The 11,431-nt window shown below is 57.1% G+C and overlaps 1 protein-coding gene and 1 long non-coding RNA gene across 7 annotated transcripts; one reads left to right on the plus strand and one right to left on the minus strand.

Moving 5' to 3' along the window:
- Positions 1-5,165: 5,165 nt before the first annotated feature.
- FSTL3 (follistatin like 3) lies at positions 5,166-11,072 on the plus strand. Of its 4 annotated transcripts, none has more exons than XM_037139063.2 (5): positions 5,166-5,268; positions 6,549-6,740; positions 8,880-9,095; positions 9,583-9,810; positions 9,896-11,072. In XM_037139063.2, exons 1-5 carry the CDS (start codon positions 5,166-5,168, stop codon positions 9,952-9,954), a joined length of 798 nt encoding a protein of 265 aa, XP_036994958.1. In that variant the 3' UTR covers positions 9,955-11,072. The 4 variants fall into 4 exon arrangements, with proteins under 4 accessions (XP_036994958.1, XP_036994959.1, XP_036994960.1 ...); XM_037139064.2 differs by having other exon boundaries at positions 9,899-11,072; XM_037139065.2 differs by having other exon boundaries at positions 6,549-6,734.
- On the minus strand, positions 6,648-9,106 carry LOC119044609 (uncharacterized). 3 transcript variants are annotated; one of them, XR_005081646.2, is made up of 3 exons: positions 9,017-9,106; positions 8,160-8,274; positions 6,648-6,726 (listed from the first exon to the last, which is right to left on the minus strand). It is a non-coding gene; the product is annotated as an uncharacterized LOC119044609 (long non-coding RNA). The 3 variants fall into 3 exon arrangements; XR_005081645.2 differs by having other exon boundaries at positions 8,160-8,291; positions 9,017-9,094; XR_005081644.2 differs by lacking the exon at positions 9,017-9,106 and adding an exon at positions 8,827-8,914.
- Positions 11,073-11,431: the final 359 nt, after the last annotated feature.

An 11,431-nucleotide genomic window follows, 5' to 3' on the forward strand; every position in this document is an offset into this window, starting at 1 on the left:
GGAGACGGAGATGTGTTCAAACACCCCCCAGACCCTTGAGATTGAGCCAGAGGATAGGACCTTAGGGTAAGCCTGGCTCTTCCTGGGAAGAAAGACAGCGCTTCCTAGGGGAGGGGGAATCGGAGCCAGGGTATTGAGGAAATAAAAATTGGAGCCTATGGAATACCGTCTTGTATGTCAAGAGGCTAGGAATAGGAACTTGTTTGCCAACCCCCCTCTGAAACCTCCTCAAGGCTCAAGGGTGATTCCAAGCCATTCCTACTCTGACCACTAGAGTGCGCACCGGCCCCATCACTGGGAATCCAGGAGCCCTCACGTCTAAGGAGGAGCAGTCCTTTGCCTCAGGTCTCTGTGCCCAGCTCCTGGCTCACTTCCTACCACCAATATTCATTCATTCGTTCACTCATTCATTCATTCATTCATTCTGCAGAATTGTATGAGGTACCACCCAGGAGACCTCAGAGCCAACACACTCATGTTCAAATTCCACACACCACACTGGCTGTGTGACCCTAGCCAAATTTCTTGACCTCTCTGGGCAGGAGGCAGAAACTGCCTCCCAAGGTTTTAGGATTAGATGAGGCTTGAGGCACACATGCATAGCCACACTATCTCCTCGGTCTTCAGTGGGCCCTAATGCCTGACCTGAGGTCATCTTCCCCCTCATCCATTCTCTCCCCAGACCAGCCTCATTAGCTCCCTTGGGTGGGCCAAGCTGAATCTCACCTCAGGACCTTTGCCTGGACATACCCTCTACTGGGAGTGCCCTTCCCACTGTTCCTCCTCTTCCCCTGCTTCTTGGGAGGTTACCCCCATCCCTTCCTTGGGGGAACCCCATCCCCCACTGCGTCCTGCTGCCCAGCACCCTGATCTCTTCCGCCTCTGCCATTCCCTAATGCAGGAGTTAGCAATGGTGTTTCCCAATATATGAGGCCAACACCCAACATGCAGTACATGCTCAATAGAGTCTTGAATAAGTAAACATTAATGAGCACCTTCTGTGTGCCATACACAGGCAAGGCTCTGGCAATGCAGTGGGAACAAGAACACACAGTTTTGTATGTTATAAAACAATGAGCTTGGGAGGTGCCAGGCCTGAAGTTGAATTTCCTCACAAGCACCATGAGGTGTGACAGTTATGACCTCACTTTACAGATGAGAAGACTGAGGCTTAAATCTGGCCATACTTGTGGCCCAGTGGCCCTGAGGTTCTGGGGCCCTCAGGGATTTATTGGCGAGCCTGTTGGGATACACTTGGGAGGCTCTCTGACCACCGGACACGGCAACACATAGATATCTAGTGATGGTTTCCCAGAAAAATATCCTCGGAAAGGCTTTGAAAATGGAGGTGGAGTGTGGCCTGGCCCCTCCACAGTCCCCAGGGAAAGACCCTATCAACTCTTCCAGACTACTCGGGACAGGGCAGGGCCTCACTCCTCAGACCCAGGGCAGGGCCGTGCCTTCCCCCTCAGACTTGGTTGTGCCTTCCTCTTTGAGTACTGCAGGTCAAGGACAGATGGTCCTCTGAGCCTCAGTCTTCCACTTGTATGATGGGTCTCTCAGCTGTGCCCAGAGGCTCACAGGGAAGCCACTCTGTAAATGGCTATTGTGACTATACGTCTCCAGTTGTCTGCGCCTCTCAACCTTTGTACAGGTCTTCTGCACCGCCTGGGATGTGCTGGGACCATAAGGGCAATGACAGTTACCACTTGGGGGGCCACTGCTTATTGTTCAATTCAGAGAGAGAAGGGCCCTGAGTGCCCTGCCCCACGACTCAGCACATGGGTCCTAGAATCTTGCTTACCTGGTACTGACTCCCATCCCAACACTGTGGGACTTGGTGATTCTAGAAATCACTTTCCCTCCTCCAGCCTTAATTGCTCCTCTGTAAATTGGGTGCCTTCCTCACAGCATCATGGTGAGGGGCAGAGAAGACTCATCAGGCACCTGCCCCAGCCAAATCACCCATAAGAATCCATGCACACATGTCATAACCCCAACTGTGAGCCAGGCACTGTCCCTGGTGTCCTGCCTGCACTCTGCAGTACTGGGATCCATGCCCATTTCAAAGATAAGAAAACAGAGGCTCACAGAGGTCACATGTGATCTGGCCAAGGTGGCACAGCCTGTACTGCACACTCCTCCCTCCAGCCTCAGGGTCACCTCCTCAGAGACTCCACAGCCTCGCTGTTCCCAGGGTCTCTGTACTGCCACCTCTCATCACACCTCATTCACTCCCTTCTTTGTTTCCAGCCTAGCACGGACCTTGGTGGCATACCGAACCCACCCAAACGGCCCTCCCACTATTGGCCTGTTGCTGCTGTATAAATCATGACCAACCTGGTGGCATAAAATACCCCCAATCTTTTTCTTCTGAAGGTCAGAAGTCCAACCCGGGTTTTGCAGAACTAAAATCAAGGTATAGGCAGAGCTGCATTCTTTTTAGGAGGCTCCAAGGGAGGCTCTGTTCCCAGCCTTTTATAGCTTCTCCAGGCTGCCCACATTCCTTGGCTCTTGGCCACTTCCTCCATCTTCGCAGCCAGCAATGGCAGGTCATGTCCTCCTCGTGTAGCACTCTGACCACAGCAGGGAGGGCTTCCACTTTTCGGGATCCCAAGATGGCCTGGGCTCAGGGGGTAATCCAGGATTTTCTCCCCATCCAAAAGTGCTTAACGTAACCCCATTTGCCACTGAAGGTGACGTAGTTACAGGGTCCGGGGATTAGGATCGGACAGGTGTCAGGTAAATTTGGGCTTTCTCTTGGTACAAACAACCAAATACAGCACTTCTGTTCCCACCCCCCTCCTTCCCATGGTTCAGTCCATCTCCCAAGTCTCAATTTACTCTTTTTTAAGATTTTATTTACTTAAGATTTTAAAAAAGATTTTACTTATTTATTTATTTAGAGGAAAGGGAAGGAAGGGAGAAAGAGAGAGAGAGAGAAACATCAGTGTGAGAAAGAAACATCTGTCTACTGTTCCTCACTTGCCCCCAGCCAGGGACCAGGCCCACACCCAGATATGCACCCTGACTGACAGTTGAACCGACCACCTTTCACTTTGTAGTATAATGCCTAACCTACTGAGCCACACTGACCAGGGCCCAAGTCTCCACTTAAATGTCCTGTTTCTCTGAGGAGTCTTGCTCAGTCTCTCCCAGGCTGAGTCAGGTGGGGCTTCGGGGCACTCTCCATCACAGCTCTGATCACTGTCTCCACGTACAGTTCACCTGTGGGGTCTGGGGTAGAGAGAAGCCTGGGATGGGGAGCCAAGGGCTATTCGGGAGTCATGGTGGGTGTTCGAGCTGAGAAGGAACCTGGGGCAGCTGGGATAGGAAAGTGGGCTGCAGTGTGAGTGAGGCTGAGGCCAGGTCAGGGTAAAGAGGAAGGTACAAATGGGAGAGACTCAAAAGGGGAGGCAGGGGCTCCTCTGAGGAGGGCTGGTGACTTGCCTGAGGTCACCCAGCATATGGCCTCTGGGTTGGGGAGATACGCCAGACTAGGGAGCAGACCACTGGCAGCTGGTCTTCATTTGGAACCCACAATGGGCTTACAATGATCTTTTGATTTGCACAGCCCAGGCCAGGGTGTCTGAGGTCAGGTCTTGGCCAAGGTCACACTGTCCAGCCCCTTCACACCCTTGTGAGAACACAGAGTCCCATAACTGACCCATTCCCCAAGCAAGGGAGAATCCCCTCAGACTGTCAGAGGCTAAGGCCACAGTGAGACAGCCTGGCATCTTCCCTCAATGCCTCCAGGCAGTGACATGGCCCTTGGCTACTGGCTGGGGGACATGGCTCAGGCTGGGACACTCAGGTAGAGGAAGGGTTCTGGGCGTGGCATCTGATGGCAGAAGTTCTCGTGCATGTAGAGCAGGTCTGTGCTGTGGGGCTGGCCACAGGGACCCTAAATTTCCACACCTGGGGAGGGGGCTGATGCAGAAATGGGGGATGAAGAGGCAGAGGCACCCTGTGGGAGCTATCCCATTGCTCTCCCTCTTTTTAATTTTCCTGAAAGCATTTACCACTCTCTGAAGTCATAATGCTAATTTATTTTATTGGCTACGGTCCCTACAAACCATGAGCTCCCTGATGACAAGACTGGGTCCACCTTGGTCACCCTGGAACCCTAGCACTCCCCCCCTCCCGCTAATGGCCCCTGCCACAAGATGATCATTAATGATTTCTTAGAAGTACAAACACAGAGGAGCTGCACAGAACCCATGAGCAGTTGGAGAGTGCTCTTACAATTTGGAAGGCTCCCAAAGTAGAAGGAATCGATTCTGAAACAGCAAGAGTGTCTGCCTGCACCAAGGGCCCCGGACTCACTTCCCAAGTTCACACTGGTGTTGCCATCGTAAACTTCAGGACACCGGAGATTCCAGGCTGCTAAACCTGGGCGGGGAGGAGGAATCCCCCCAAGACAGTAAGTTCTTCGTGCGGGTGTGGCCCTGGCACAGCATCTGCAGAGCTCTGGCTGCAGCAGACAGGCGCTTGGGACGGCTTGGGGTGTGATTGCTGCAGTCAGTGATGTTGTTGGGACCATTTGTGTCCCTGGGTCTCTGCCTGTGCCCCCCCCACACACACACACACTTCCTCTCACCCAGATGTGCCCACCAGCTCCCGCAGCCAGGTGGTTTAGGTGGGCAGCCTGGGGTGTGCGCAGCCAGTCTAGGGCTGAGGGCCCCAGATGTGGGGCATATAGAAATGGGAGGATCACACGTGGGCCATGCAAGGGATCACACGCAATCCACGACGCGGTGTATGCTCCTCCTGAGTCACCAGTTAGCTCAGCCACAGCCTTACAGCTGAAGACCCCCAAACAAGGCAACACCTGGAACTAACACCCCAGGTCACAGTTTGACCCCTTGCATCGGCAACAGCCACACCTTCCCACATAAATTCTCGGGCTCCCAGGTCGGGCTCACCACCCACCAGCTGCCACCCGGGTGGCCAAGCCCAGCCCCTTCACACATCGCGTACGACTCAGCCTCGTGCCCCGCCATTCACGCGCCCCGCCCCAGTCCGGCCCCGCCCCGCCCGCAGCCAGCGGGACCTTTATAGGGAGCGCGGACCGAGGAGCACTGGGAAGTCGGTATCGCCGCCCTCCCAGACGCCCGCCCTCGGCGCCCGACGCAGGGGCCACCGCTGCCGTCTCTGCGCTCGCCATGCATCCCGGGGCGCCCGGGCCACTGTGGCCACTGCCTTGGGGGGCCCTGGCTTGGGCTGTGGGCTTCGTGGGCTCCGTGGGCTCGGGGGACCCTGTGCCCGGTGAGTGGGGTGGCCGGAAGGGGCGGGTGTGGTGGGCCACCCACGTGGGTCTGCCTGGAATGCGGGCTGAGGGAATGCTGGGGGTCGCAGGGTAGGTGGCAGCTGGGGGTGGAGGGCGGTGACAAGAGGCAGCTGAAGATTGAACCCTGGAGGGCTGGGGTTCCCCTAGGCCCACAGGGCCGGAAGGAGGGTAACCAGGAGGTCAGCAGAACAGATGTGACTCCCTCCACCACTGTGACCAAGAGTAGTCACAATGACTGACATTTACTGAACGCTTAGTGTCTACCTCTTAACCTCCCTAAATCCATGTAACAGCCCAATGGTATGGGAACTCCTCTTATGCCTGTTTTCCACATGGAGTCACACAGTTCGTAAGTAGCAGAGGCAGAATTGGAATCTGGACCACCTGGGTCCGGACACCACAGAGAGGCAGAGCTGGGTGGCCAGACCCAGGACCTCCAGCAAGGGCCCCAGGCCTTTCCTGGGTCTGGCTTAGGCAGATGGATTGTTAGAATGTCATGCCTGCCACTTACTGGGAGAAGCCAGGCAAGTAACATCCCCACTCTTGGCATCAGTTTCCCCTTTATGAGTACCGAGGTGCCGAGTTCCCAGAGTTGGTCCCTGGGCCGCGCTCAGTATAGCACCTGTGAACAGTGAGCTCTCTGGGATGGGGGCCTTGGCCATGCCTACCCCCATTTAAGGGTGAAGAAACTGAGGTCATCTGCCCCCCCAACCCGGCAGCCCCACCCAGCCCTGCACAGAGGGAGGGGAGAGTGGAGCCCCCTCCTCGAAGGCCGTGTCCCCAGGGAGACAGTGAGCTCATGCAAGGGGAATGTTCCCAAGTTGGAGTGAGTAAGAGGCAGTCCAGGCAATGGGAGGGGGGGTGCTGCCAGGAGAGGGGGGTTCTGTGTGCCCTCGGATGCTGTTTAGACAGAGGACAGAGTCAAGAGAGGCAGTTCCAAGGCCTACTGACCCTGACACATACAGCCCTGGATGTCTGTCTGATTAAGCAGGATGCCGGGCCTGGGTGGGTAGGGGAGCTTGGTGGGAGGGGGGTAGCTGGGAGGGAGGAGAGCTTCTTGGGTTGGTTAGAGGTTGGTGGTGGAGCAGTGTAGAGGGTGGAGCTCAGAGAGGAGAATTTCAGAAGGATCCAGAGCCCCTCCTTTCCCCTTCCCTGGGGTTGGAAGCTGGGTGCAAGGTCAAGGCCTGGGTGTCAGGAGTGGTACAGGAAAGAAACTCTAATCCCATAGGAACTGTCCCCGCCCCTCCCGGGTCCACAGGTGGTGTCTGCTGGCTCCAGCAGGGCAGAGAGGCCATCTGCAGCCTGGTGCTGAAGACCGACGTGAGCCAGGCTGAGTGCTGTGCCTCCGGCAGCATCGATACTGCCTGGTCCAACTTCACCTACCCAGGGAACAAGATCAGCCTCCTGGGCTTCTTGGGCCTGGTCCACTGCCTCCCCTGCAAAGGTAAAGGTGAGACCCCATGCATCAGCTACAGGCCAGGGTCACTATGGTTGAAAGTGAACCAGCTGAAAGTGAGCTCCCTGTCTCAGGGGTATGCAGGAGGAAGTCAAGGCCACTGGGAGGAGCAGTTGGGAAGGGGATCCCAGCTTCCCTCTGTTGAAGATCTGGGAAGAAGCTCTGACTCCCCAGCTTGGTTTCCAGCCTCTAGGCAGTTGCTTATGCCAAGCCCTCTGCCAGGATGGCCTTGGTGGCGTGCACCCCACCTGCTCCCCACGTGGTGGAAGTACACTCAGCTCACACCTAACTCCTGGAAAAATGGATTTTCCTGACTGGCCATTCTGGTTTGTGACCCCACACTCAATATTCTCAACTGTACTGATCTGCCCTTAACCCCACAATTTCCAAGGAACTGTGGTGAGCCCCTAGCTGCTTGTTTAATAAGCATGTGCCTTCTGAACCACGTTCTGAGAAATGCTGCCTCCTCCAGCAGACAAGGAGCTCTTCAGGGGCTGAATGAATAAGACATATTGTCTGCCCTGTAGAAGGGGTCGGGGGCCCTCCCAGGCCTCTGTGGTCAGGGATGAACCTGCAGGGACCAAAAGGGGACCTGACTTGAAGGAGGTAAGCATTAGAGGCAGAGTGTTGGGGGATAATTAGAAGTTTACCAGATGGAGAAAGAATGGGGGGGGGGAGCATCAGCAGAGGCCTAGGATAAGGTGGTCATGGGTGGGGTTGGGGCAGAGGAGCAGGGAGGAGGCTGGAGCTGAGGGCCACAGACCTGAAGGCCAAGCTGAGACCAGCCGGCTGCTGGGATGTGATTAATCCCAGATCAGCCTGGCTGGGTGGTCCTAAACTCACTGCCACATACCCTGGCTCATTCTAGAACCCCCCTTGACTTCTGGGAGGAGGGCAGATTTCAAAAAGTGCCTGTCCTGGGCATGAGATTGTCCAGGACACCCCCCTCCCCATTCTGGCCTTGGGGATGGGAACTCAGCCCTCCCCCCCCCCCTTCTGTTCCCTCTTGCATGAAGCCACACAGGCAGAGCATTTCCAGATGTGCGTGTGGGCGGGAGGCGCCCAGGTGCAGCCCACATGCCCTGGCAGGGGCAACCAGCATGGCCTCCCCCTCTCCTGCCATTCTCTTAGGAATAGCCACTTATTTTATGCTCACTCTGTAAGGTGGGTTCCCCCATCAACCCCACTTTATACACAAGGAAGCTGAGACTAAAGTGTAAAAGACTCAGAGTCTGTCTTCCAGACCCAGAAGCAACAGAACTGGGTGGAGGGAGGGAGGTCCATCTAGGACATGGCCTGGAGTTATGCTGAGGTTCTCCTGGCTCATCCCCTCCAGTCAGGGGTGTAGGGGCCTCGGTTTCCCCTTTTCATAAAATGTCACGAAACAGCATGACCTTGTAGGGTGGTTCCAACCTGCAATGAGCCTGGGAAGGCCTGAGGACAGGAGCAGGCATTAGTGGTGTCCGATTTGCATTTCCGAAGGTCCAGGGTCCTGAGTGGTAGACTTCTTCTGGTCGAACCTGTTTCCCTACATGAGAAATGGGGCTTCAAGGGGGTGGATAAGCCTTAGTTCAGATGGCTTGGGCTGTGGGAGGCCCGCTCCCCAGGAAATAAGCCTCGGGCCAGGCGCCGATACTCCGCCCTCCCTGTCCCCTCCTCCGGGGAGGTCCTGGCAGACACCGGGAACAGACACTGCCAGTCCTTCCTAGACCCGCGCCTGAGTGGGGTGGAGCCCCCCACCCTACCCCGGGGCAGACGCAGCCCAGGCCCCCATCGGCCTGCCCAGAAACGCGAGTCAGGGAACAGACGTCAATGAGAGTGGGACGAGGGGGCTGGCAGCCTGTTTCTGTCCCCAAGATTCATAGCAGAGACGCCCTTCCCGCCCACACTGAGCCCCGCCTCCAGACACAGCCCCCTGCCCCAGGCGTCCAGCAGGGTAATGACTAAATCCCACAACAGCCATCTCACCCAGACCCCGAGCCAGTACCCTCCTCCTACGCCCTGACTCGGGACAGCCCCTAACTCCTGCCCGGCCCCTATCCCTCAGAAAAGGGAGCGAGGAGCCGTGGGCTCAGAAGACCTCTGGTCACTGCCACGCTCCCCAGCCCACTGGCGCGTATCCTGTGTCCGCAGATTCGTGCGAGGGCGTGGAGTGCGGTCCCGGCAAGGCGTGCCGCATGCTGGGGGGCCGCCCGCACTGCGAGTGCGTGCACGACTGCGTGGAGCTCCCGGCGCGCCTGCAGGTCTGTGGCTCGGACGGCGCCACCTACCGTGACGAGTGTGAGCTGCGTGTGGCGCGCTGCCGCGGCCACCCGGACCTGCGTGTCATGTATATGGGCCGCTGTCGCAGTACGTGGGGGCCGGGCCAGTCAGAGGGCGGGCCCCCAGACCTGCGCGTCAGTACTGACGCTGCAGTGCTGAGGGTGGGGCCTGCAGGGCCTCCAGGGCAAAGTGCTTAGTAGCGTAAGTAAAGGTCTTGGAGGTTGAGGCAGGGTTTATGGTAGGCGGGGCCTAGATGGCGAGGTTGTGGTCGGGGTCTAATAAAGGGAGTCTTTATTGTCCTGAGAGAGCGTCAGTGAATTGGTTTTTTATGGAAGGAAGACTAGGGTGGAAGTTTGGAAAGTGGGGTTCTGGGGCTCACATGGGGTGTGAGGTATGGGTGTGTGACTCAGAGGGGCCGGGGTTCAGGGTGGACTTGGGCTGTGGGAGGGGTCTCGTAGAAGGGGGGTAACATCTGTCACACCTAGAGGAGGCGGGACCTGAGGCGGGACTCTGTTGTGGGCGAGGTTCGCGGTCTCGAAGGAGCTCCTACCCCAACCTGGCGCCCCGCCCGCAGAGTCGTGCGCGCACGTGGTATGCCAGAGGCCTCAGACGTGCGTGGTGGACCAGACAGGCAGCGCCCACTGCGTGATGTGCCGTGCAGCGCCCTGCCCTGCGCCCTCCGGCCCCGGCCATGAGCTTTGCGGCAACAACAACATCACCTACATGTCGTCGTGCCATCTCCGCCAGGCCACCTGCTTCCTGGGCCGCTCCATTGGCGTGCGCCACCCGGGCAGCTGCGCAGGTGCGGGGCGGGGCAAGGAGCAGTGGTGGGTTGTACCCAGCCCCATTCCGTACCCCCAATTTCTCTGTTCTTCCTTCCTGCTCAGCAGGCACCCCTGAGCCTTCAGATGCTGAGTCGAAGGAAGAGGAGGAGAACTTCGTGTGACTTAAGGATGGCCTGGGCCTGGCGTTCAAGGCCTCCGCCATTTTATTTATTGCCAGAGCAAAGCCTAATTTATGTCCCATGGACACTCCCCAGCCCCAGGACTGGACCACTTGGGGGAGCCCTGGACCCCTTCCCCAAACTGGTACCTCGGAGGGATTGGGGGCAGAAGGCCTGGGAGCAGTGCTGGTAGGTGGGGCCTCTGCCCCAGACACTCAAGGGGACCCTGCTTATGCTTCCTCCAGGATTACTAGTAATTATGGCTGCCACCAGGAGGTCTGGGGAATCTCTGCCAGCAATTAATGAAAAGTCACCCTGGCCTTCTAGAACAGGGACCAAGGGGTGAGGAGGGTGTCCACAGCCTGGGGATGTGTGTATACATGAGCCTTGAAACATGATCCAGGTCCCCTGGCAGACCACAGACGCAACCTCTGTCCCTTACCAGCCCCTGAATCCAGGGCTTCCCTTCCCTACTGCCTCCATGTACCTGTGAAGGCCACTGAGAAAAGTCCAGCTTGTCCCCTGATGAGGGAGGCACTGTCTGCCTCCTGACATAGGCCTCAGCTCAGCATCAGCTCAGAAGAGGGCGGGACCTGGTGGGGCCCAGGAGACCCTGCTTACCCACTGGCCCAGTTGGGCTATACCTGCTAGGGTCCACTGCCCACCTGGCCTCCTGGAGCTACCTGTCTGAGAAGCACCTCTAGTGACTGCTGACCTGTCCACAGGTGAGGTCTAGACCCTGAAGCCTTTGGTCCCCATGAGGCTCACCCTTGCCAGGCTTCTAGGCCGAGTACCTAGTTGCCCCCTCTTTGCCCACCAGTGAGGCTCAGGGGTCTTGACCATGCCCAATGCTAGCCTAGAGCCAATTCCCTCCATTCTATCTGGGCTGTCACTTTGACACCTCTCTGTGCCTTCATGTAGACCAGAGGCTCAGACCAGATATGGGGCAAGGAGCGCAGGGGGCAGTGTGCACACCCTCTCCCAGTCTCCAGGAAGTGCCTTACCTGTGACACCCAGAAAAGTACCCTTGAGTAGGTGAATTTGCTCGAGTCCCCTAATAAGGCAATTTCCCCTGCCCTCGGGTCCTGCCTAACCAAAGAAATAAAGATTGTAAAAAGCCACTTTGTGGTCAATTTCTGGTTTGCTCCACTCTCTCTGATCCTCTGGGCCACCCACTTTGGGAGCCTGGAGCCTGGGTTGTTATTAGGGTGGTAAGTGGGGACCTCTGAAAGCATCCAGGGGAGTCATGTGAGTATGTTCTTGGGGCAGCCACTGTCCATCTCCAGGCCTCAGTGCCCATCTCAGCAGTGGGCGGCAGCTGGAGAGAGGGCTGAGATGGGGGGAAGAGGGGGTAGGTGGGAGAGAAAGAAGGCCAAGCAAGTGGTCCAGGGCGGGAGCGACTCAGCTGAACTCCCAGCCACTTTGAGGCCAAGAAAAAGCTCAAGGAATGTGGGTGGACCATAGTGGCTGGTTAGTTAGT

The sequence above is a fragment of the Artibeus jamaicensis genome, unplaced genomic scaffold (assembly GCF_021234435.1).
Source record: "Artibeus jamaicensis isolate MK-2021 breed Jamaican fruit bat unplaced genomic scaffold, CSHL_Jam_final scaffold_537, whole genome shotgun sequence".
NCBI classification, from domain to species: domain Eukaryota; kingdom Metazoa; phylum Chordata; class Mammalia; order Chiroptera; family Phyllostomidae; genus Artibeus; species Artibeus jamaicensis.